This window comes from Cyprinus carpio, chromosome A23 (genome assembly GCF_018340385.1).
Source record: "Cyprinus carpio isolate SPL01 chromosome A23, ASM1834038v1, whole genome shotgun sequence".
NCBI lineage: Eukaryota > Metazoa > Chordata > Actinopteri > Cypriniformes > Cyprinidae > Cyprinus > Cyprinus carpio.
The window spans coordinates 10,637,050-10,664,433 of NC_056594.1; the positions used below are offsets into that span (position 1 = coordinate 10,637,050).

The window sequence follows — 27,384 nt, forward strand, 5'->3', positions numbered from 1 at the left end:
TCTCAGTTATTTTATCTCCTTTCAGCAGATTCTTTAGATTGCGTGAGATGCAGCAGTACAGTGGTACTATGGAGTGACAGGGGCAAACAGTCAGTCTGCAAGACCCCGCCTATCGAGTGAAGCTCACTGGTGCTCTTGCTTACAAAGAGACTTACTCATAAGAAAAAATGTAGTAGGTGATCTGAGGATTCAACACAGAAAGCTACTCAACAGCTCTGTCAGGTTCCTCCGCCTAAAATAACTCAGGTTGATGTACAAGAGGTTAAACTAATGGTTACAGTATTTGACAGACTGCCAAACAATGATCTGCAATCAACACCTAAAACATTAACAGAAACGACAATAAAAATGTAATTTTGCACATCTCATATCCAAAGATGAGTTCAAAGTGTTTTTGGATGCAGATAAGAACTTTATTGTTATAAGATTTTTGCAAATGCAAATGTTTTTTAGCAGAGATCTCCTCCTATGCTATAATGTAATTTCCGTTTGGTTGTTTTCTTCAATTGCCTCTAGAGATAAAGAGTATGCAATCAGGACAGAGGAAATGCTATCAGTTACCTGCTTGTTCCTTTCCTTATTGCTCTCTAGTGAACTTGCAAAGAATTCTCAGGCTGCCATCATTCATGAGAACTTGGGCGGAACATCTAGAACAAAGAGTGAAAAGATGTATGTGCACGTCAAGGGAAGCACTCTGTGAATTGACAAAACATGCAGAGAGAGCAGTCATCCTTGTAAAACATTTGCCTTACAGTTTATGGCACGTAATTCCTCCTATGCCAAATGTATACACTGTGATTCAGCTAAGCATGGCTAAAATAGCAGTTACATGGGTTCATTTGGCATTTGGATGAATTTTGCATCAGGAGATAGCATGCAAATATAAAGGGCCTGTAGAAGTCATTGTGGCTTTCAGAACTTGCTCTGCACTGTATTCGCCTTCCTGGGAGCACTTCATTTTGACCACACACCCACAGCTCATTCCCAGAAAGGCCCAATATTCCAGATAAACTGTTTCTCAAGAATGATTTTGGGGTTGTTACAAGGCCCAAGGGGTACCTATTGTTCATGGCTTTCACAGGAAGTTGGTTGGCAACTTATTATAAAATAACCAACTCAAATAAAAACAAAAAAAAAAACAAAAAAACTTAATTAAAACAAAAAAGTACATACCAAAATTGCTAAAACAAGGCAATTTAATTAAAGCAAATAAGTACATACCAAAATTGCTAAAACTTAATTTAAAATGAAAAATTAAAATAAAAAAATAAAAGGTGTTCAAAATATCAATAAATACTCTAACAGAACTAAAATAACATTGATTACAACAAAGACTTTAACTATAGAGGTTATAGTATTTTCAGAGCATGTGTAATGTCCCATCTTATTAATGATTGCAATACATTTATAGTTCATTCCTTCCTGATCAATAAAACCATAATCATGTTCTGTTAATTTAAATGATGCCGAGATTACGTGTCATTTTTATGATTGTGTTGAGTTGAGCAATCAGTTGAGAGAATTTCAGGACAGGAAAGGTCACTGATCAAGTCCTCCTGTGGCTCCCAGCCTTTCTCAACAATCATCACAGGCTTCAGGGACACAAACAGCACATCAGCATGCTGCTGAGCAGTGAGTTTTTCCACAATGATTTATATCTTTTTCTAAGCGTGTGATTGTGACACGGCTTTCCTTATGCGATTTGTCAGAATGATTTATTCATCCACTTCTAAGAGTGAATGAAATGTATGTCTGAGTCTGCAGGTTTTATTCAGTCTTATTAATGGATTACGTGAAGCCGTCTTCTGTGACCAGTGTGGACGTGATTCATTACACGTTAGTAAAACCCTTTTTCTGTAACAGCCTCAAAGCTGTTTGCATTCTAGAGCAGTGATTCAAGACGACACATCTCCATATGGAAGAAAGTTCCAGCGGAAACGAGCAACTTCCACAGAAAGTTCCACCCTCTCACTCCCATTTTCTACGCCCACATGATATGACAGCTAGACATGACCACGTGTACCTCCCTAATGCAGCCTGTGCATGTGGAAAGTTTAAAGGAACATCCTTCCAGTGGTTTGGATTTGAGAAGCGTTGCCAGATCTTTTTAGGATCATATTAATTTCTTAACAGAATTGATCTGAAAAAATTTCATTCTAAACATATCAAAACAATATTTCTGAATGTTCATTCTTGATTTATCATGACAATATACATGTGTATAGGCTTTGTGAAAAAAAAATGTGGAGACTAGTTAGAAGCTATTTCTTGCTAAACATCTGTAACTGAGCTTTCATATTGTATTATGCGACTGTATTCTGGACATAATCCCACAAAAAAGGCAACACTACTGCCCATATTTGGGTTTTATGAAATAAACCAGCCCAAAGTCGATTATAATAAATGGACATGGCAACACTGGATTTGAGACACAACAACATGCAACATAATGAGAATATAACTTCATTGCTAGCTTATCTCAGTGAATTTATATAGCATTCTTATTATTAACATGCAAGACTGAATTAGAATTTGTATCATTTTGTTAATAAAAAGAAAACGTGCTGCGTTTTACGTTAAATAAATCAGTACATATGAGCTCAAAACGTGTTGGTTGTTTGTCACAAGCCAAATAAGGTTGCACAAACGGCGCCTTTAAGACAGTGGGCGGTGCCTACGGTGTGACGTAGACAGTCCTTATAAATAGTTTCCAGCTCAATGCTTTCCATGATGAAAGAGGCAGGCAGAGTAGTTTATTACACGTGCGTTTTGTTTAATAGCTCGTTGTGAATGTTTTATTAAGATACCCCGGGATTACTCACATCACTCGTCTGAGCTGGATTGGATATAAGAGAGCACCTGTCAACACAGCCCTAAGGAACTATTAACCTGTAAGTAGCTTGTTGCTTATGTTTTTACATGTTTCACATGAATATGTCAAAATGTTATTCGCAGTGTAACTTATGTTCAACTCCTATAATAGGACTGGAATATAGTATGAGATGAGTCGCACCTGAGTCAGAAAGGGTTTGTCAGTGGGTGTGTTGAAATAGATTTAGAAAATACACGTGCAATTTCATACTTTGCAATGTGCCCTACGTCACTCCAAAGAACTGTTTACAAGACCAGCTGAGTACAATCTGTCCTGTGTAGTAGTAGTCTAGTTTATCATTTACAGCAGCTGTATGAACTCTTGCACGTCTTCTGTTATGGACTGACGTCGTGTTGGCGAGTGCGCCTGACATCCTCGTGCCTCCAGATGATTTTGCTTTCTGTAATCTATTTTTTATTTATTTGCATTATGAAACCTCGCCAGCAGTGCACAACTAAAAGTATAAATTATCACTGCATATACCGCCATTCATAACTAGCTGTACATCTAATCACGGTGCCCACTATTAGATGCGTTTCTGTTTTGTTTAGGTTTTTATCTTTCTAGTCTGTCATGTAGACATAGTGATTTAGAGGGGATTGGGATCTCTTTAGGTAAGTGGGAGTGTCTGATGGGCGTTAATGATATGTTATTGCATATATTATTATGTCATTATATAATTAAAGGAAAGGATTCATTAAGGTGAGGTATGGTGATGTTTCAAAATAACCGAGTAGAAAAAAATGTGTATATACAGTCATGAGCAAAAGTTTTGGCAGTGACATAAATTGTGTTTTGCTAAGTTTGCTGCTTTAGTATTTGTAGATTATTTTCCCACATGTTTCTATGGTAGACTGAAAAACAATGATAAGCATATAAGTTCTAAAGACTTTTATTGGCAAAAAAAAAAGTTCTTCATAATCCTCTGCAATTCACTCTGGCATGCTGAATATCAGCTTCTGGGGAAAAATCCTTCTCTGATGGCGATCCATTCTTGCCTTATTAGTTCTTGGAGTTGATCACAATCTGTGGGCTCCTGCTTGTACACTCACCTTTTGAGGACTGACCACAGGTTCTCTATGCGATTGAGATCCGGGGAGTTGCCTGGCCACAGATCCAAAATTTCAATGTAATTCTCTTCGATGCCACTTCTTCTCCTGCTTTGTGACAGTGCTCCATAATGCTGGAAAATGCACTGATCATCACCGAATTGCTCATGGGTCGTTGGAAGAAATCACTCTTGCAGGACTTTGAAACCATTCTTTATTCATGGCAGTGTTTTTGGGCAGAATTATGAGAGCCCACTCCCTTGGTTGAAAAGTAACCCTACACACGGATGGTCTCAGGATGCTTCACTGTTGGCACAACACAGGACGCATGGTAGCGTTCACCTCTTCTTTTCCAAACAACCGATTTTCCAGATGTCCCAAACAGTCGGAAGGGAGTTTCATCAGAGAAAATAACTTTGCAACAGTCTCCTGCTGCCAAATTCTTGTACTTCCTGCAGAATTTCGGTCTGTCCTTGACATTTTTCTTGGAGAGAAGTGGCTTCTTTGCTGCACTTCTTGACACCAGGCTGTTGTCCAAAAGTCTTGGCCTCACTGTGTGCACAGATGTTCTCACACCAACCTGCTGCCATTCCCGAGCAAACTCTGCACTGCTGGAGACACGATTCCTCAGCTGACTCCTCAGGAGGAGACGGTCCTGGGGTCTCATTTATAAACGTTGCGTACGTACAAAATGGGCATAGAAAATGCGTACGCAATTTTCCACGTGCACATCGGGATTTAGAAAAAATAAACTTGGCGTAAATATGTACGCACTGTACGGACATTCTAGACCATGCGTACGCACTCTTTTTCCTGAAGTGTGAAAAGTAATGAAGTAAACAATGATTTTAAAATCTGTTTTCATTTCAATATACACATTTACATTAAATATTCCACTCTCATTAATGGATATAATCACTGAAATTACAGTCATTACGAAGAAGTTAAAAATTATATGAATTTAGGCATGTTTAGTGGGTGCGCTTGATGACTTTTCCTGTGGCATGCTGTTTTAATGACAGCAAGGAGTGCTATAGGTGCACAATTATTCATCTTCAAATTAAACTGCATATCTCATGTTATGATAAAATATTTTAGTAAGAACAATAATCAGTGATGCGCACTTCGATTCTGTGGTGGACTGCTGGATTTGGTGGAACAGTCGATATCGTCTGGTTTGAATGGGTCTAATGATAATATCGTGAAGGCATCTCCACAACATTATAAAAAATACCACTGTTTTTGAAGGATACAACTTGAAGAATATGGTCTTTTTTTTTTTTTTTTAAATAGGTTACTTTGTCAGTGACGTGCCAAATCAGATGATTCTATTTACACTGCAACAAATATAGGCTAAAAATAGCTAAAAGATGTTCACCTTATCAGCAAAATTGCATAAATTAAATTTGATTTGAATTGTTTAAAACAATTGAAATACTATTTGGCCAGTGGCCAATTTAATGCAAAGTGATGATGGCTGCGCGTGTTTCTTTGCAGGTAACCATTGCTAACAAAAACCCAATGACTGGTAACACTTCTTCCCTCCTTTTTATAGCAATCAGTCTCCTCTTACAATTTATTTAGTTTGATGGTGATTTCACCTGACTAGTGCTCATTCACACTTTCACGTGTGCTGCTGATATGTTCAGTCAGTTAATGTTAGCTGGTCATTTTGTGTCAGGATCAAAAAACAGTGATTTTTTTTTTTTTTTTTTTTTTTTTTTTGGCCAATGACGTTTTTTGGCAATTATTTAAAATGCATCACTCTACACAACAATCTAGAAACAATGTGAATGAACACCACAACAGCTTAAGCAGAAAACTTTGAAAAACACAATTTATGTCACTGACAAAATGTTTGGACATGACTGCTTACATAAATCATCAAGAATGCTGTTCTAAATATCAGCATTGCCATAGTAGTAGAACTTATTTTATTTTTTTCTCTGCCAAGGGAAATATTTCTAAAAGACTATTTAGTGAATGTTAAATATCAGCAAACTTGAAAACAAATCAAATTTGACTGAGGACCACAGCTAACTTTTTGTGTGTGTGTAAAATGTAAAATATAATATAATATTGTTATAATATAATAATATAATATAATATAATTCAAATGCACTGCAGTCACGGAGATTCCTGAATAAATAGTAATATGAATAATAATGTTTGCAGTGCTTTTATATTGTTATATTGTAATATATAATATAATGTAATATAATACACACACACACACACAGAGACAGAAGTTAGCACTCATCCTCAGATTTGATTTGTTTCAAATTTGCTAGTATTTAGTATTTACTAAACAGTCTTGTACTCACTGTGATTAGACATACAGCTAATGATGATATTTAGTGATGATATTTAAAAGAAAAAACACTCTTTTGTTTGGACAGGATGTGTGTGTGTGTGTGTGTGTGTGTGTATATATATATCTCAAAATATGAATGAAAAGTAATAGGCCTTTATTGTAGCCAAATGTTGTGCAAGAAAAAACACTCTTTTGTTTGGACAGGATTAAAATCATAAAAATCATAAATTACTGTAAAACATGTTTTGTTTTTCTCCTGTGGAAAAAAACAAGTTCTGTCCAAATGGGGCTTTGTAGTGAAAGCTTAATTTTGTGTCCTTCTGTTGTGTTGGGTTTTAATGTGTAATTTGTCCCACTGTACTATTTGGCATTGTAGATGCTGTTCCTCTGAGTAGTGGATCAGTATGTCCTCGTTGGCTGCTGTCCCAGACCCCCCGATGACGTCCTACCTCACACCTCTTTCATGCCTTTATGGCAGCGCTTTAACCTCATGGAGAAGAACTGACTGATGTTGAAAATGCACAGGCACTCTCCCCCACACAAACACACAAAGAATCATTTGTGCTTTAGCATCACATCTGCATCGAGGTCTTTACTGGGAGAATTGACGATTGTTTGTTTCTGCCTTTCACGGTTCTGACTGAGGCCGAGCATGTGATAAGTTGCATAATGGAGCCAGCATGGGTATTTCATTGATTACATTCTGACATTGTGCTCGAGCATTCCAGCACATTTCTCACTGAATGGTTTTGTTTTCTAGCACAGATGCTTTATTGTGTTTCGGTGTAATGTCTTAAAGAACTGATGTTGCATCACCACAGCTTCATGTTATATCGGCTTGCCTGCCTGTTTATAACAATGGAACAACTGCATTAAATTCATCTTAAGGCAAATGTGGCTTTTGCAAGACAATCAATATTTTTTTTTTTTTTTTTTTTTTAATATAATTTATTTGTCATGGCAAAGCTTACTCCAGTCTTCAGTATCACATGATTGTTCAGAAATCACTCAAATATATTCTGATTTGGTGCTTAACAATAATTTCTTAATATCAATGTTGAAAACATTTGTGATGCTTAAAATCTTTGTGTAAACATGATAAAAAAAAATTTCACGATTCATTGAATAAAGTAATAACAGCATTTATTTGAAATCAAAAATCTTTTGTAAAATTTTAAATGTTATGGTCACTTTTGATCGATTTAGTGTGTCCTTGCTGAATAAAAGTATTAATTTCTTTTAAAAGTGGTCCCTTTTTAAAAGGAACTTTTAGTTTGTGACTTTAGCTTTGAATGAAGATAACCTTTTAATGATTTATATGTCCATTTATTTATTACAAAAATTCCCATTTTGACAAGATGATTTTATTTTATATTTTAAAATGTTTTCTGTTGTGACCTATATTCAAACAACTTTTTTTTTTTTTTTTTCTTCTTTCTTCATACAGTTTCTCCCATTGCTGCTGGAAAAGTGGAGTATAAAAAGCCTGTCTTTGTTACCCATGGTTGGATTATGAGTTCTGCAGGTTCAAGGAAGGTGGAGACCCTCACAGGCCTGAACTAGACTCCACTATCTTAAATATTATGGCCTCAGGCCAACCATACTGGGATCAACACCATGACCATGACACCATGGATAAGTGAGTGTAAATGCAATCCTCAGCTCAACCGACTGTATTATGAGAGATCTACTTCTCCAGTCACCATAATTGACGCCTTCCATTTTTGTCTTTTGTAGGCTGTTTTTTGGATTTGGTTCGGAGTCCATGGACCACAGCTTGAGAATGTATCAACAGAACTCTGCAAATGTGGGCTTTGAAAGTAAGTGAGTGCTTGATATTGAATTTGATCAACTATATCACAATCTGGTCTCCCTCTGTTCTCGAAGCCTGTTGCGGATGTTTCTCAGGAAGCGCAGAAGGTTATAGGAAGTGTATGATTGTCATTTGCTCTCCTGATAAGTGAATCCTTTGATAAACTCCCTATGTTGAGGCTGACACCATCTCAGGAGATAGAACCATAGAAAAATAACTTGAATGAGGTTTACGACACCATTCAGTGTGTACGTCATGTTAGAGGGTTTAGGCTTAAATCTTAATTTTCTTTTCTCTGTATTTTACTTCACAGGAAGGACGTCTGGCTCTTGTTCTCCTCAATGTCTATCTCCCAAGACTCCCAATCCTACACAGCTGCTGTTTTCCTCTCAGTGCCACCCACCTGCGGGAGACCAGGTGGTTCCGTCCTTACAGAAACTGTCAGTTTATGAACACATACCCCCTTGTTCGCCCAAGAGAACAACTAAGCCCCTCCCACCCCTCCCGGACATGGGCGACCTGTCCTCTGATGAAGCAGAAGACAATGAGGTGGAGTTTTTTTCCAGCACCTCTGAGACCCAGTGTTTAGTGCCTAAAACCTCGTCTTTCATGTACAGCTTACCAGGGAGGCGCAGTTTTCGGGGAAATGGTCAGATAAACTTTGCATATCATGAAGGGTTTCAAGAACATCAGTGCGGGGTGAAGCCTCAGTGGGAGCAGACAGTAACCCAGAACCAAGACAGACCCCAGCGCCAGCTGCATCGCTCCTATTCTGGCCCTGCCGGATCCTTCAAGGCCACAAACTTCAGGCCAACCAGCCTTCACCATACTCCCCACAGCCACCCGCAGGAGAAACCCGAAGTCCCACCTCGCATCCCAATCCGTCCTTGCTTAAGTGAGAGCACAGACAGCAGGCGGCTGTCAACCGATGACTTTGATACAGACAAACCACCCAAAGTGCAGCCCAGGGAGCCCGTCCCTCAGGTCATACCACGTACCATTAGTCCAAAAAGTCTCCCGATTTACATCAACGGGGTAATGCCTCCTACTCGCAGCTTTGCTCCCTATCCGGAATATGTCAGTAAGACTCAACACAAGCAGAGCTGTGAGGGCTTGCCAGATCCCCGGAGCCCCTGTATTCTACCCATCATGGAAGATGGGAAGCAAGTCAGCAGTACCCATTACTTCCTCCTCCCTCATCGGCCCGGATACTTAGACAAGTTTGAGAGGTTTTTCAAAGAATCGGACCTTTAGTGGTTATTAGTTATTGAGTGTTAGAATCTGAAGTTGTTTGCATGTTTAAAGTGGAAATACGGAAGGCTGGATATAAACATATGTGGTTTGACTGAACTGATTCATCAGTGTTACGAATTACTGGTCTGTTTAGGGATTGGATAAGTATGTCTTTGGACTACACGCAAAGAAAAACAAAGTATTGGTTTACCACTGCTGGAAACTGCAGAACAGTTCTGAAAGTGACTTTTATTGGTAGGGATGCACGATTACTCAAAATGAAGCTGAAGTTGGGATTTTGACTTGAACAAAACATTTTTCAGTCTCCCTGTGGTTTTCTGCCGAAATAAAATCTATGGTAGATTGTTTAACGGTTGAAAATAAGATACCAGTTAAGCCATAAAACTTAGTATCGTAATTTTACAGTTCTTTAAAACAAATGTTAGTAATAAATATTCTATTTTACAGTGAACTATTACAATAGTAATATTTCTTGCTTGTATTATTGGTCTTATTATTTAGTCATATTGATAAGCACAACAAACATGGAGGTTTTTTTAAATTGAATTTTAAATTAGAAATAGGTTTTTTCCTCCCTATTGTGCTGCCCTATTTATTGATGTCCATGTTCTTTGTTGTATTATTTCCTTGCTGTATTGATAAATTAGAGTGTGCAGTATACTTTTATGAAGGAATAGGATGAACTGTTACACTGTTAACACTGTGTAACCAGAATATAAGCTGCTTTTATTTTTCCTTCTCTAAATCATGCAATAGTAAAGGTGAATGTTTTTTTTCCTAAGACATTATATACCAACAGTATAAATTCAGATATTGCATTAAGGACTTTCCCCAGGGGTTAGTATTCTAGTCTTCAAGTGAAGAATGCATTTTGCTTTCTTTTTTGACCTTTCAAGATGTGACGCAAATAAAATAAAAATTTAAAGACTGGCAAATAGATTTTTTTAAAGACTGGCACTTCTAGTTGCATTTAGCTAAGTGCAAATAGATTTATTTGTGTTAAAGCATTTTTCCTTCGTTCACGTCTGTTACAAAGTCAGAAATGCCACTACCTTGCCGTTTGGTGTCCAAATGCAGGACACTTGGTGTAAATGGGTAGTTGGTGAACTTGTATCCTTAAGCTGTTAACCATGACGTTATAGAAGCCTAAAACTGGTCCTTGCCTTGTTGAAATGCGTTTTGTACCAAACGTTGAGCACACTTGTTTTTGTGATTACACTTTTTATAATCTCGACATTATCAGACCTGTAACTGTTTATGTTTTCAGCTACTTCTGTTTTGTCCATTCAACAAAATGACTTTGATATTTTCTGTGTGAAGGCTCATGTTGAGTGACTTTGTTTCATCTGCTGAGGAAACAAGCACGTCTAAAATGTACAGTATTGGTGTATTTTGTTCACACCAGACTATTTAAATAAAGTAACTTATTTATACACAGATTTCCTGAATTATTTTAATTGCAGTGTGTTGAATTTCTCATATCCTTATATATAAAATGATCAGTGGATGATTCAGATTTTTATTTTTGTTCAAGCCAGTCTATTCAAGTAAAGTCTGGCTTATCTGGTTTATCAGCACAGAGGATATGCTGAGAGGTGAAATCAGCTTTATTATGAGTGCTCTGTCTTTATCTCTGTGCTGTTTGCTCAAAGCTGTGATAATGAGGGGACTGTTAAGCTTTTGAAACTAAGGCCTGAGTCACTTCCTTTAAAATACGATCACATCAGTGTGAGAAATGTTACAGTAAAGTGGAATATTTCTAAAGTAAGCTGCGTAAGCGAGTCACCGCTGGCGTCTATGGTTTCTGGTGTGGACTCCAAACCTACTGTTATTTCCCTTAATGTAGCTATTCCAGTCATACGTATTACCACATACCTACCAAAGCACGCAAAAAGTCTATCAACCTTATTTTTCCATAAGAATGGGTGCGGCCATTTGTACATTTTATGGGTCTGGCTTCCGGTGTCATCAGCTTCCAGCTATTTTTAGCTGAACAAAACAGCAAAGTTTGCTTTCTTTGCAAACTGGTGTGCCTTACCATATAATTTCAATGTATTATATTAATTATGTACACACTGGCTTGTAGTGCATGCAAACATTTTTATGGTTTACTGCACTGTTACTCTCCTCGTTATTTCCCTCCAGCGTCTAATGAACTGGAAGTCTCTCACATTCACAGAAAACGGCTTACTTCTGCGTTGAAAAATAAGGTGCATATGTGCATGAATTGTGCTGTTAATCAGCAGTAACAGTCTTCGATTAAGTAATAACTAAATCTGATGAATATGACAACTAAATGTTATACAATTTCAAAGCATGTTGCGCCATCTACAGCTTATTAGTAATAAAGCGGTTTGAATTCTGGGATTCTTATTGAAACTTGTCGAGTAGCGCCATCTCTTGTTCTAACGTGATTTGTGCAGAAGCTCAAACTTATTTCAAATTATGCACAGAATTACCTGAGTGCACCTGTAGGTGTTTGTGTTTGTCCTGCAGGTGCACGTGTTTGACTCACCGTGCACTTGCACTCTCTATCTGCGATGGATTTCAAGGTAGGAAAAATCGGGGCTAGTTGTCACACTGGAAAGTTATGTATGAGTGTATTCATAGCCTACATAACTGTTGACTTTAGATGTGTGTTTTCTCTATAGCAGTGCTCTTAGGCCTATACAGTATTTTGTTTGTAGAAGTAAGAAATGTCTTAAAGTAAAATATTTTTTTGAATAAATTGTACAAGGCCTTGAAATGCACACACACAAACACACAACTCTCATTTGCTAAACAACACATGTTAAAAACGCAAAGGGTGTGCCCTGTTACTTCATCCTAAATTAAATGATTTCAGTCGGTTTTTATATCATAAGTGATGCAGGCTAAATGATAATGAGATTTTTATGAAATAAATGAATGTAAAATACATATAGACTTGTATCTCAAATCCAAAGGGTGTGTTTTGTTACTTGTTTCTAGAACAAAATTTTGATGGTGGTTTTAGCCACAGAACTAGACTGCACTAGAACACATTGAAAATTTAACCAATACATGAATTAGTTTAAAATAAAGCTTCACTGGATGTCTTGTTGCAGTTTTTTATTGTCAAAAGACAAGAATAGCTTGAGAAGCCTTCCAAAAGAGTCTCCGTTTTACTGCCAACCAGAGGAAGATATTGCAGTTTTTTTGAGTTTAAAATTCAAACTTTGAATAAATTAATTTAAAATCAATGCAGTCAAAGGGTGTGTCTGGTTTCTGATTCCTAAATGAACATTTTAATTCAGGTTTTACTCTCATATGTTATTCAGGACACATGCTATTGAATTAAATTCAAAGCGTTGCAGCATCCCTTTCAGATAAGCCATTTTTAAATACAATTATGCTTATCCACTAAGAATTATTTATTTATTTATTTATTTATTTATTTATTTTTGCGGCAGAATATCTGTCTAATATCAAACGTCAACCCAACTTTATCTCAGTAGGAATATTTGAGTGAAATCTTTCTCTGTTATACTTCCTCCTCCTCCTCATTCTCTTTTTTTATGTTGCATGCCCACTTTGTGTACAATCCATAGACTGTATAAAAACAGGTACAATCACAACATATATTTATGTAGTTGAGGTTGATATGTATTATTAAAGCCATAAGTGTTTCTTTTACTATATTCACTAATGTTTAGAAACATGCATCGCCACATCAACAACTGGCTATTTCTATAGGAAAAAACACGTCAAGGCCACTGTTCATATTAGATTATTTTCTTTATCCAGTAGATGGCGGTAAAACATTGTTTTACATTTTAAATTCTCATGCTGTATTGTAGAGTAGACCGTAAAAAATAAATGTAAGGAAAAAAAGCAAGTATTAATAAAATTAAACTCTTCACAATCCCTTCTTTAAAATGATCATATTCTAATGATCATATCTCTTTGTTTTTCATTGTTTTGTTTATATTTTCAAAGAAACCTTTCCCCAGGAAGTGTTTTAACACATTTTTTTCAACCCATATTAGTTACAAATGAGGGCGATAAGAGTAGCTGCTGGAAAATGATATTGTGCTACAACTGAAATTAGAAGCTTAGAAGCCAAAAGTAATCTTCATCCATCACTGTAAAAATGTTACTTGCTGATACTGCGTAATTATTTGTGAAATATACTAGCAATTTCTGAGTGAAATTTCATGTACAAACAATATTGTTTCAGCTAATTTCTAAATTGATCAAACTGATGTTGTTAAAAATCAGACTTAAAACAGTTTAATCAGTGTTAATTTAACTTAATTATAGCTATATCGCCATGCAAATTCCACCATAAATACACTCTATTTATTTAGCATTTTAATACTTAAGAGTTAGTTCACCCAAAAATGACAAATCTGTCATCACTACTCAACATTATGTTGTTCCAAACTGACATACTTTCTCCTGTGGAACACAAAAGATGCTATTTTGAAGAATGTTGGGCAGTTTTGGTCCTTAACCTCCACTGTAGGGTAAAAAAAAAAAAAAAAAAAAAAGGAAAAGATTTTTCTCAAAATATAATTTTTTCTTCAACTGCATGGAAAAAAATCATACAGGTTAGGATGACATGAGGGTGGCTACATTTTTGGGTGCACCATCGCTTTAAGGCACAGACAACTTCAAGGCCATGTGTAGAATGTATACATGAATTTTTATAAAAAGACTAATATATTAAAACTACATTTACATCACTGATGCATTAATTTCAATAACATATGTATTATGGGAAATCAAACTGATCTAAACCTTAGACCCCAGTTTTAAATGCCAATCATTTGAAACTTTTTAATCCAAAAAAATATTTTGATTAGCAGAAAACTGACATTAAGACATTCACGTAAAGCAAAGTCAATGCATGCATTAAATAGAGAAGCACCAGAAGCCATCTCACTCTGTTAATCACCTATTGTGCCAAATAAAGACTGAAGATGATATTCAACCATACAACGTCATTATCATGCATTCTGTTTGTGTGTGAAAAATCTGCAAATGAATAGAGACTTCAGATAATTATTTAGCAAACAAAATGCATCTTGCATGGTGGCTCTGCAGTTCATGATCAAGAAAATGCAGACATTGATCCCGGAGGTGGCTCAGCCCCGCATGAAGGTCTCATGCTCTTCTGGATTCCAAGGCTGCCTGTTCCAGTCATAATCATCTATGAACAAACAACTTAGAGATACTGGGATGACCTGATAACACTCTGAAAAGCATAAAAAATACACCACCATACTATGCTATGTTTACAGTGCTTTCGCAAACTAAAGATGTTTCATTGGCTGGTTGCAAAAGTAAGTTTTATGACACGAGTCCTGACTGCTATGTTTACATTGCATGTGGTTATTTCTGCCTTTACGATGTGAGAAAATGTGATTTGATCAAAAACTAAAAACAGAGCGTTTGCTTTTTCAGACTACATCCTGCCCCATGTGATAATCTAAGTGAAATATCTCACAATTGTAATTATTAAAGGTTAGCCAAAATTTAATTAAAGAATCTTGACTGTATTTAGGAGACAAAACATCTTAGGCAAGATCGTAATTGTGACCCTGGACCACAAAACCAGTCTTAAGTCGCTTGGGTATATTTTTAGCAATAGCCAAAAAAAAACTTTGTATGGGTCAAAATTATTGATTTTTCTTTTATGCAAAAAATCATTAGGATATTAAATAAAGATCATGTTCCATGAAGATATTTTGTAAATTTCCTACCGTAAAATATATCAAAACTTAATTTTTGATTAGTAATATGCATTGCTAAGAACTTCATTTGGACAACTTTGAAGGCAATTTGCTCAGTATTTTGATTTTTTTTTTTTTTTTTTTTCACCCTCAGATTACAGATTTTCAAATAGTTGTATATAGCTGTTTTATACAGTCTTAACTGATATCTCAAAAAAGGTTATTCAAGACTGTAAAATATTTATTTAAAAATCTTGACTGATATCTCAAAATTACTTCCAAGGGTTATTCAAAATGGTAAAATTTGTACAAAATAAATTGTGATATATTTATATATAAATAGTATCTACCATCTCTAAAATAAAAACTAAGGCCTTCTTGAGTTTTAAGGAATTTGGGAAATTATTCTTCTTCAGTTTGATTATCATTTGAACTAACGTTTTTGTTTCAGTGTTTTGTTGTAATCTCTATGCCACTGGTCAATGAATGACAACAAATTGAGACAAATTTTGCAGAGTAATTTGATTTGATTCATTGTTGATGCCCTGTTTAATGCATGCCAACTCACTCCGACTAATTAGGGTAAAAATAGGGATTAAATCAATGATTAGGCTTTCTAGAAATATTGGTATAGTTTAACAATCACTTTTTTAATTTGTCGTTACTGGCAGAATGTTATGTGGCCGAGTTTACTCTGAGATCTACATATCTAATCAAAAAGGACAATAAAAAAATGACTTCATATGAAATGAATAGATTAAACATAGGTTCAATTCTTGGCATTTAAGAAAGGAACTTACTTGGTAAAGCTGAGCATAGGTTGTGTATTTCTTTCAGTCAAAGTTTAATAGTTACCAACAGGAACTGACAAGTCATTTGATAAAACTTGGACCCTAGAATATCATGCATCCTTTCATGCACTCATTTTTTTCATAACTTTTTAAAAGAGCAAGTACACATGCACGGGGCAAAAGTCACAGTAAAGGAGAGCCACAAGGGGCATCAAATGATTCTCTTCATGCACTAGTCTTTCAGATTGATTTAGTGAAACCAATTGGGGCAGCATGTAAAATCAGGGATGTTACTTTCATCTACATGAAACAGAACTCTTTCTTCTCTGACATTTTCTGGGAAGGTCCGGACAAACTGATTATGGCAAAAACAACCAGCTTATCACATGCTTATAAACCTTGAGACATGTCTTGTTAGAGGAGGTAACCTCACGCTCATGCTACTGAACGGTCCGTCCAGCCCCATAGATTACCCTCATCATTCTCCTAAACATAGAAGAGATTCAGATGATGTTGTATCATAACATTTTTGTATATAATTGAGCCAATATGGGTCAATAATGGGACGCTCAATTTGTTTGTTTGTCATACCAGTTAATTTACTCAAAAATACATTTAAAATGCAAGTCTCCTTTTTTTCTACAGTATGATGAGCATGTTTTTAATTTCTGAATTAAAATGAATTTTGATATTTTGACTGTCTAGGAGGTCAATAAGAACATATCAGATAATTTAACCTTTTTATGAAAACTCAAGGTTAGTGCAGGTGGTAAAATGTCACGTGGTATGACCAAAAGCTTATTGATATATTTAGGAAACAATGATATTTGCAAAGAGACTTGAAAATAATGATCAAGATGTGTACACTGTAACATTTATTAAAGGTGTGAGGATTTTATGTTTTAAACTGATGGTTAGACCACATGACATTTTAAAACTTGAAATGATATCAGAACAAAAACGAATGAATCCCATAATAATATATAATCAAATATTATATATAATATAATATTAAAAAGAGATGTATTTATTAATATGAATAAACCTATTTTTTGATATGTTTGCAAGTACTGATGGTGTGCGGGATTCAATCGGTGATTAATTGCTTGGAAAATAGTATAAACGTTTTTTTATGACACTTTCTTTCTTTCTTTCTTTCTTTCTTTCTTTCTTTCTTTCTTTTTTTTTATGTTTTTTTTTTTTTTTTTTTTTTGTAGATTGTGTCATCGATGTGTCTTTGAACCAAAAACACTTGTGGTATTGGCTATGACAGTGCATGATTTAAAAAAAAAAAAAAGTTCTTCAAATACAATCAAATTTTTCCATGACTCAAATAACTTGTCATAATTGCATATTTAATGATATGGCTTGCAGAATTTAGAGTTAATCCAAAATGTGTCAAATGCCTGTATAATACTTGATTCTGCTTCTCATTTCCTAGATTGTTCATCTAGGGTCAATACATGATACTGTTCTCCAGGTTATGAGTGACAAAGGGATCCCAAATCAGCTCAGTTATAGAAATGCCTGCCCATGGCCCCTGGTTTGTATGTAGTAAGTAGTTAGTAGTCTCAGTGTCTTCAGGTTTAAGGGAGAAAGAAACGCACCACGCAGCATGACCTTCCAGGTCATGACCTATTGACGCACACACATGTCCTCTCATCAGCCTTCACAGCACTCACCAGCACATGAAAGACTTCGACCAAGGGGAGGTATCGTGTGAGAGGATGAGACACAAGAGTTCATAGTGCAGTGTTTGGTGCTCCTTGACAAGATCACATGCTTGGCATATGGAGGCATCCACAGAGTCTTCATGGTGCATTTTATGTCTGAATAAAAGATGGGAGGAGAGAGAAATATATCTGTCTTTGGACCCAACTTTAAATTCCATTATTTTATTATGAGATGTGAGTTTTCATCTGAACCTGCAAGGGAACAACAGTGCTTTATTAATTAGAGTGTAACTTTAGGATTTTTAGAATCTTTGAAATTTTATTGAATTAAATGTATGGTAGTTCAAAAATAATTGCATTCTTCATTGTTTATTGTTGTGATTGGGCACCAGGGTCATTTTATCAGATCCTTCCACTTCACCGATAGCTTGATTCAACAGTAATTTGCAGTATTTTATTGACCGACTGACTGATGTGCTAGTGACAGAATATTACTCTAAATATTACTATTTTATTTCAAAGCCTTTTATTTTCTTGTGTTTTATCTCTTTTTGCCTGATACATGTTTTATGCCTTACACTATCATTCAAAAGCTCTCTTATATGCTCACCAAGACTGCATTTATACACTAAAAACAGAGTTATTGTGAAATATTATTACAATTTAAAATAAATGTTTCCTATTTTCATATATTTTAAAATGTAATATGTTCCTGTCATAACAAAGCTGAATTTTCAGCAGCCATTACTTCAGTCTTCAGTGTCACATGGTCCTTCAGAAATCATTCTAATATGAAGCAGTGTAGAGAAAAAAAAGATCTCTGATAGCCGAGGCACTCCAAAGTAAGACTTTTTGTGATCTGAAAACGCAGAGAGAATTTAAGACTAATGGCTTTATTAACTGTAACTCTGAATATGTGGTCTACCGCCTACAATGCCCATGTGGGTGTTTCTATGTGGGAAGAACTAAAAGAAAACTAAAAGAGCGGTTTTATGAACACAAATACGCAATTAGAGTCAATAACGAAGATTGCCAAACACTATAAAGAAATACACCATAGTGACCCTTCATCTTTGAGAATTCAGGGAATTGAAATTATTAAAAAAATCAATACGTGGAGGTGATATTTTAAAACAGTTATTGCAACGTGAAACCTTTTGGATATGGAGCTTCAAAGCAATGGACTATCCAGGATTAAATGAGGAGATAGATTATAGACCTTTTCTGTGATTTTGTAATATTGTTCTTTCCTGTAACTATTCTTTTCATATATTGTATATGTACAGTATATGTGTATGCATATGTATACATGAAGGTGTAAGCATGAATATATGCATGCTACCTGTTGCTTGTGTTTTTTGCTTGCATTGTTACCAACAGCTTTATTGCTGAGAATCATGTGAGAGGTGTGCCCTAGTAATATATGCATGAATGTATGTGCATGCTATTTGTTGCTTCTTTATTTATTGTTGTGACCAGCAGCTTCGGTGTTGAGAACCATGTGAGAGGCGTGCCCTAGCAATGTATGCATGAATATATATGCATGCTATCTGTTGCCTGTGTTTCTGTTTATTATTGTGACTAATAGCTTTAGTGCTGAGAACGGTGTGAGAGGCGTGTCCTAGTAATTACCTGCAGACCTTCAATACTGATTGTCAGCACCTGTGTGTTTGCTTCTACCTGAGTGTCTTTGTCATTATAAGATCAGTTTTTTATCTGCTTCACTATGCCCTGAAGAAGGCCCCATGCCGCTACGCGTGGGCATTTTAAAGTTGTCCATTTAGGACATGTCATTTTTGCAATAAAGACATTTTAATTACGGAGTGCCTCGGCTATCAGAGATCTTTTTTTCTCTACATCAAGCCATTCATCTGGAATCTAAACATCATTCTAATATGATTTGATGATCAAGAAACATGTATTATTATCAGTGTTAAATTTTTTTGTGGAAATGGTGATACTTGTTTTCAGGATTCGTTGATAAAACTTCAAAAGAAAGAAATAGTTTTATTATTATTATTATTATTATTATTATAAATTATTTACTACACCTATGATCAATTTAGCACATCCTTGCTGAATACAATAATTATTAACCTATAAACCTTATCAAACTTATGACCCCACTTTTGAATGTTAGTGTGTAATTTAAACCTTATGGTTTAAATTACTAGTTAGTACATCTAAAGGCTAGATTTGATATTTTCAATAGCTGAGTTAAATTATATATATATATTAAAAGTTATTGCATCAGACCTCATCTGTTTTGCTGTTTGAAGTATCTTAGACAATCATCATTTACATTCGTCTAAGCTACTGTACTGTGGAAATGGGTAGGAATGCCTGTGAAAAAGTCGGGACTACCTCACAGACATTCCTTTCTTTGCTTTCAGTGATGTATGAAGACAAAATGTCATTACCAAGCCAGTGATTTAACACCCTTAAATGCTTCCAGCTGGAATTTTATTCTGCCCCAATGCTAAAAGTGTCATGTGGAACTCAACCTTAGTCTGCTGCAGGGCTTTGTGTGATCTGGTGCACCTGCTCTCTTTCTCTCTCCCTCGCTCTCCTTGCTTTCTCTCCTTATCTTGCATTCATGCTCCAGATATGCAGATCTGCACTTTCACTTCTCTTACTCTTCAGTGTCCACAGGACAGCAATGATGTATATATACTGTAAACATTGTAATTGTGTGTCAATTTCTAAAAGCTTTTACTAGTTAATAGTTAACTATACGATTACAGTACCATATACAGTCATGGAAACTCAGCCAGTTTATGTTACGATACCAATGCTTTTTGCTTGACTGTGCATTATGGACATTATAAAATGGAGTGAAAACCTATAAACTGAGAGAATCAAAGAATTAAATTTTTGGTTCTTTATCGCCATCTGGTGGCAAGTCCTATAATTTGTTACTCGTACAGCCAACAGTGACCACAAGTAAATCAACATGCATGTCATGCAGGGTTCCTTGTACTATTTTAGAGAAAGATGTCAAAGAAGGGTATTCAAGAAGTATTTAGTTTTCAGCAAGTTTCAGCGGTGTGTTTCTTGAATGATAGCTAATTAATGCAAGCACATTCAACCTAATTGGACAAAAACGTGTACTTTTTATAGGTTTGTAGACTAAATTCGTTAAACTGATTATTTGCTGAACAAAATGTATTTTAAAAATATTGCATGTGCATATGTGAAAGTGTGACATTAAAAAAATGGTCTTTGAGAAGTGACGATTATCTTCCAGAAAATTTGGGTTGCGAATGTAGACATAAAATAAAAATAAAAATAAATAAATAAATAAAACATCTTAGACACAGTTGAAGTAAAATTTATCTTAGCTTAATCTCATATCTATAGGTATTTATATACATAGGCCTATTCGGCAAAGTCTTTGCCCAAATAAATAGTGACAACAACAATTTTGTTTAGTTTTCCTGCAACGTCTGCAAGAGACCACAAAGGCATTAAGCTACTGGTCCCTTGAGATGTGACATGCTCAGTCATGTGGAAGTATAGCCTATATTAACCAGCAATGCACACAAATTAACGATGCCATTGTTAACAACTAAGCGCAGCTTTCAAGTCATTACTGCCTGTCTGTTCTTAAAGTTGAGTTCCAGTGTTTGATGTTCTTAAGCATCCCTTTGCACACACCAACAGGATACCTAAACAATCACTGCTAATCGTAGGTTTGGCAATTGTTAATCATGGCAGTAAAAGTTATAATTTAATGCGATTCTTCCTGACTCACACAAATATGTAGAATGTGATTTGGACTGTCGATGTATGTTCATGTGGATTAATGTTTTAATGAATGATTATTTGAACAATTTCAGGTGACATAACTTTCAAATAACATTACATTAATATAATCATTGAATTGAATTGTTAAGCGTAGGCTATTTGCCATTTATCAGCCTCACGTTTTAGAAATGGTTGACAAAATTGCTGTCTTTACATCGTTTAATCTGAAGACTGATCATTGGTTGGTTACTTAATGAGGCTCATAATTATTTTAACCTATTTTTTCTTATACGCAAATAAGAACTGGTTTTAATGGTTAATTGTATTTAAACGCCATTCTTACCTTTTAGTTTCGTGCTGATGTGTTCAGTTTTTTTTTTTTTTTTTTTTGAAACTGTAATTAGTTTTTTCTTTGGTTTTCCTTTTTTTGGTCGCTGTAGTTAAATGTTTAGGATAGTGGTGTTAAATTAAAAAGAATTAAAACGATTACTAATAAAACAAATCACTGAAGTGCTCCGTCAATTCCCGGGAAATTCTAGGGAACATTATTAGCTTATCTGTAGCTACTTGAATGAAAAGTTCTATGGTATGGTATAACAGAACAAATTAATTAGCACAAACACACGTTTTGTTTTAATTGACGGACTGGGTAATCTAAACTTGTGTTTTAGTTCAGTGGAAAACATCTATTTGAGTTGCAGAGTTTTGTCTGTACAATAGGCCAATTGGGCTATAGTTATAACTTAGAGAGTCTATTAATGAACAAAACACACTTATACATGCTTTTATATGGAAAAAAATCATTAAAGTATAATTTTATATAAACAATTGCTGTTTTATACGCTTATGACTTTTAGGCCTTGTCAACAAATGGCAGTAGATCGATCAAGTGTTTGCATTGTTTTCTGCTCAAAGGCACTCCGCGTGTGTGTGCGTGTGTGTTTGTCTTACCCTGTGCTTTTTGTGATTGGTCGAAAAAAACTTGCTTGTTCCCCTCCATGCCCACATGAATAAAAGAAGACCGCGAGAGCCTATCGGCGCGCGCAACACCCCTCCGACACCGCGCGCTGAAGTTATCCACTTCAACTACTCCCAACCCCTAAGCAGACTTTGTCATCCAAAACTATCAGACCTTTTAAGAAAACACTGCAAAGAATTAAGTAACCTTTGTTCACTCAAGAGCGTTTGGAGTACCCCCTCCCTGGCGCGCGCTGCTTCTTGTTCTTGCTGTAATTATTTTGCTCATGACCCCCTCCGCACCAAACGACACTGTTTATCTTTGTTTGATTTTTGGAGGTTTCACATCACCGCCATAGTGTGGCTGGATAACAGTTTTTTTTTTTTTAATTTTCCCCTTTTGGAAACAGGACTTAAGTGAATTTTAGTCATTAAGGAAACATTCATCAACAAGTCTGGACTTGCTTTCGCAGTTTAAAGATATACTGTGCCTCGTCATTTATTAAAAGTAGAATGTCATCTTTACCGGGAACAGTACCGCGAATGATGCGACCGGCTCCAGGACAGAACTATCCTCGCACTGGATTCCCCTTGGAAGGTTGGTTGGACAGTTGTTAGGTACTTTGTTTTACTGTAATTAATTGTTGTAGATAATAACAAGCCTGCAGATTTCTTATAGCCAAAAAGGTTTTGAATAGTTTCAAGTGTAGCCTATATTACACCTGTTAGTACACCAAGTTCTTGACTGAATTAGGCTATATATGTCCGATTTTCGTTTTCGCTTCAAGTTTTAAATGTGTGTGTGTGTGTGTGTGTGTGTGTGTGTGTGTGTGTGTGTGTGTGTGTGTGTGTGTGTGTATTAGAAAAGTGTTATTGGCTTTATCACATTTTAATGGACAGAACGCGTCTGCATATTAAGTGCACCAGAATATAAAAACAAAAAGGGTCCATTTTGTTGCTGGCAATGCTCGTGTTTATGTGGTTCAAATAAAACTTCCATATACTAAGCCTGTCCGTCCCTGTAAGATTAGTTGAATTGATCTAGTGGCGCGAGTGAATCCAGAATGCAGTCATATTGGACCAGCATCGAGTGCATAAAATAGTGAAGCGGGACGCATCCAAGCCGAGAGGACCAAGAGCAATCTGTTAAATTACATTAAGCTAAATTCTCTGCTTGATTTTCTTTCATTAATTGACAGGAATTCTTAGCGCATCTCAAGACACCTGAGAATGTTGACCAATTTGCCAGATTTTAATTAAATTGTTATTATTATTATTATTATTATTATTATTATTATTTTTAATTAGAACAATAAACAATTTAGTAGTAGTAGTAGTAGTATTTATTTTAACACAGATAGTTAAACTAAACAGTGTGGCTCTACTATTTGCTTCTGATGTTTATTGGTAGGCTATAGCCTATCAATGATACACTTATTACTGTTATTATTTTTAATCCTACTTTTGAGGAAAAAATATACGCATTTTAAGAGGTTAAACTTGTAATCTGAACTTTAAGTGAAAGCCATCCAGAGTTAGATTTAAATCCCATTTCTTTACTGCAGTTTCAACTCCTCTGGGTCAAGGTCGAGTCAATCAGCTTGGCGGAGTGTTCATCAATGGCAGGCCTTTGCCAAATCATATACGCCACAAAATAGTTGAAATGGCTCACCACGGCATCCGTCCCTGCGTGATCTCCCGACAACTTCGCGTTTCCCACGGGTGCGTGTCCAAAATCCTCTGTCGGTATCAAGAAACTGGCACGATCCGTCCTGGAGCAATAGGAGGAAGTAAACCCAGAGTAAGTATAGCCTATTATTATTATTTATTTTCATTTTTTTATTCTATTAGCTATATGCAGGGTGTGTTTTGTATTATTTTTTTATTTCTAAAGCTATTGAAATATCTCATTTTAAATCGTTTGAGAAAAGTTGACACGTAAGGAAAGGTTCAATTTGTACTAAAGTTTGTTCTGCTGTCTTTTTTCTTTTCACCCATACTTCCTTTTCTTTTCTTTCTTTCTTATTTTCGCATTTTCAATCAAACACAAAAGCAGGTGGCAACACCTGACGTGGAAAAACGAATCGAGGAATACAAGCGCGATAATCCCGGCATGTTCAGTTGGGAGATTCGGGATAAACTGCTGAAGGACGGTGTGTGTGACAGAAGTACAGTTCCCTCAGGTGAGGCCTCATCTGGTAAGCAGCCCCTTTTTTATCATGTCCACATCACCTCATCTCATACCTGCAACATAATTTGTTTCAGTCATTTTAGCCTATTTGAACAAACTGAATTGGAAATATTATGAGAAATAATTGATTACTTATTATTATTATTATTACTACTACTAGCTACTATTGTTATTTTATTATGATAATATTAATTATAAATTACGGATATAATGTATTTACTTCACATTATTATTATTATTATTATTATTATTATTATTATTATTATTATTATTATTATTATTATACGATATTTTGCTTACTGTGTGTCCTTTTATTTATGTATTTATTTATTTTTAATTGTTCCATCAGTAAGTTCTATCAGCCGGGTTCTTCGTGCGCGGTTTGGCAAAAAAGACGATGACGACGATTGTGACAAAAAGGATGACAGTGGGGAGAAAAAAACTAAGCACAGCATTGACGGCATACTGGGAGACAAAGGTAAATCATTTTAATTTAATTTTAATCGTATGCAGGAAAAAAAAACACATTGTCTAAATACTTGTCTAAATAAACTTTGCGCTTGAGTTTATTTGGCTTTTACTCTGCACATTAAATTTGTACATTAATGCTTTTTGTGTCAGTAATGTTCAGCGTCTTTGCTGATTTAGTTATGGGGGTTGATTTAGTGTGTATTTATACTTGCTCTGACGGATGGTATTTAGGCCTTGATCTATTTGTACAACAGACTCATTTGACGCTGAGTAAACGGTCCCTTGAAAACGGTAACTGACAGATGACCGATGTGGCAATCAATATCAATTACAGCCCATAAGTGCAACATTGCCCGCTGCTTCTCGAGATAATTCGGCACGCTTATTCGCACGTTAACAGACCTTTCCATCTGGCAACTGGTAACAAGTATTTCCCGTAACAAACTACTAATTTTTGGTTTTAAATTTTTTTAAATTCATTTTTGTACGCTAATATGAAATTATGCAATCGTCTATTTTATAATAATGTTATTATTTCGGTAGAAATAAATACTTAATTTAAGCAAACAATACGATTGTCTTTTTGAAGTAAAAAAAAAACCCGTCGGTTTTGTGATAGTTTTTTTTTTTTTTTCTACACTTGAAGATGAACTTCAGTCCAAAGATCTCTGCTTCACTGAAGCTCTTTTGGAGCGAGGAATCTATGCTACAAAGCAAAGCCTAAAAGCAAGGCTTCGAAAGAAGGAATGAACCCTTCCTTTCACATTCAAAAATCCGTAAAGGGGGGAAAACTTTTAACAAAAGGCCAAGATGGGAACTATAGAGAGATGAATTATTCAATACACCATGCTGGTAGATAGTTTTGTAATATTATGGAATCGTCTGTTGGAATAGAATGAGATTTGGAGGGTGCAAAATGTTTTATTCTTGTTTGGAAATGCCCACTGCTTTTTTTGGGAATCACTATTGTGCTTCTTAGCTGACCTTTAGAGAGGTGGTTTAGAGGTAGGAGGTGCCCAGTTCGTCATTTATGCGTATGTTATTTTAACATTGGTTATTTGTAAGAAATTGTTTAAAAATAAAACGGGTTCTATTTTTTATTTTATTTTATTTTTTTTAGCTAAAAAATCAATACGGAACAGCACATACTGGGCTTTTCTTTGTTCATGAAAATTATGCTGATTATGCCTACTTTTCTGCATTATTTACAGCTGCTTTTAACATAACCGTGTGCAGGATTGATCTACATTTGTATCGTTTTTGTGTGTATATATGTGTGCTTGCGCGCGAAACTCAAAACCCTCGTACAACCTCTGTGGACAGATTCACAGGCTAGCAGTAGCCACATCTGTTGGATTACGGTTATACAAAGTGACAATCCGTGATTAGAAATTTCTGCCATTGCCCTAAACGCTGTGCATTAAGAATATGAATATTTCAATCTGATGAATGCATGCATACCTGCTAGGATTCATGAATAATTTGTGTAAATATCAGTAATGTTTATTTACATCTTCAAATTCACTCCACATTTGTTTTACATTTTGTAAAATGTCTCTTTATATTATAGCTTTACGGTGTCATGCAAACGAGATGGGGCTAAAATGCAATCTTTTTGCAGACTTGAAAAGAGTTTTCTCGGGGCTTGTTTCACTTGATCATCCAACTGGCATTTAATAATGTTAAGACTTATTAGAGTTCGTAATGAAAACGTGTCTTTTGAACAAGCGGCTGTGTTGGAGATGGGTGTATAGCTCACAGGCGTAGTGAGAAACTTATTTATCCCCAATCAGCTCTCACTCTCTGAGTTCCAAGCACAACGTTATTTTGAAAGGTTTTAAAGCAGATTAAATTGAGCCTTTTCTTTCTCTTCGCTTTCATCTTTAAACGGCCCCCACTGGTTAGCCCTCAGCACAACATTCTTTTCTCACACTTGTTCGTATATTTATTTGATAATATTGTTTTATTGTATTTTGGTCTATTTTAGTTGATTTGACGCACAAACACATGGCAAAAGAATGAGACCCCAAGCACGCCATTTGTGGACAAATTGAGCAGTTTTGTATTACTATGGGTGTGAAATTATTGAACAAAGAGAAATGACTCCTGGCTTCATAAACAAACACTACTGTTTGTCCATATTTTAAGATTTGTAAAATATAAACTTCTTAATTAAGCTACTCCCAAATCAAACCATTCACATATAATATATCTCATAAAAAAATTTTGCTCCTATTTTTACGTTTTCTTACATTCACTGCCCTCTTCTCACAGTGTTTGTATCAGAGCATGAAAGGCGCGTGCACCACATTGACTTTACTCGACCAATGTAATTTGACCCAGAGAAAAAATTGTCAGCCAATTAATGGAGATCGACTGATTCTCCATTCAGGCTCAGTTGATTAAACCAATTGGCTTTAGGGTCTAATCCCACAGAGCAGCGCAAAAGATCGTTTAAACAAATCAGTGGATTACCTGCATTTCTGACCTGATAAATTACTAAAAAGATGACTCTTTCTACACGACCTTAGGGTAGCACTACGCTTATTCAATTAT

The 27,384-nt window shown here is 35.5% G+C and overlaps 2 protein-coding genes and 1 long non-coding RNA gene across 6 annotated transcripts in view; all 3 read left to right on the forward strand.

The window, feature by feature from the left end:
- Window positions 1–1,253: 1,253 nt before the first annotated feature.
- LOC122135197 lies at window positions 1,254–2,113 on the forward strand. The gene is made up of 2 exons (XR_006153406.1): window positions 1,254–1,632; window positions 1,864–2,113. It is a non-coding gene; the product is annotated as an uncharacterized LOC122135197 (long non-coding RNA).
- Window positions 2,114–2,710: 597 nt separating this feature from the next.
- LOC109083129 (ERBB receptor feedback inhibitor 1) lies at window positions 2,711–10,735 on the forward strand. 2 transcript variants are annotated; one of them, XM_042713060.1, is made up of 5 exons: window positions 2,711–2,891; window positions 6,612–6,919; window positions 7,683–7,874; window positions 7,973–8,055; window positions 8,362–10,735. In XM_042713060.1, the coding sequence occupies exons 3-5, from the start codon at window positions 7,819–7,821 to the stop codon at window positions 9,300–9,302; spliced, it is 1,080 nt and encodes a 359-aa protein (XP_042568994.1). In that variant the 5' UTR covers window positions 2,711–2,891; window positions 6,612–6,919; window positions 7,683–7,818; the 3' UTR covers window positions 9,303–10,735. The 2 variants fall into 2 exon arrangements, with proteins under 2 accessions (XP_042568994.1, XP_042568993.1); XM_042713059.1 differs by lacking the exon at window positions 6,612–6,919.
- An 11,365-nt stretch (window positions 10,736–22,100) lies between these two features.
- LOC109098460 (paired box protein Pax-7-like) overlaps window positions 22,101–27,384 on the forward strand; it is a 49,702-nt gene continuing 44,418 nt past the window's right edge. The window contains exons 1-4 of one of the 3 annotated variants that reach the window (XM_042713057.1): window positions 22,101–22,764; window positions 23,732–23,967; window positions 24,220–24,349; window positions 24,707–24,835. In XM_042713057.1, coding sequence (XP_042568991.1) covers window positions 22,680–22,764; window positions 23,732–23,967; window positions 24,220–24,349; window positions 24,707–24,835 — 580 coding nt within the window. In that variant the 5' untranslated portion in view covers window positions 22,101–22,679. Of the gene's footprint in view, window positions 22,785–23,731; window positions 23,968–24,219; window positions 24,365–24,706; window positions 24,836–27,384 lie in introns of all 3 variants that reach the window. The other 2 variants (XM_042713056.1, XM_042713058.1) reach the window with 2 other exon arrangements.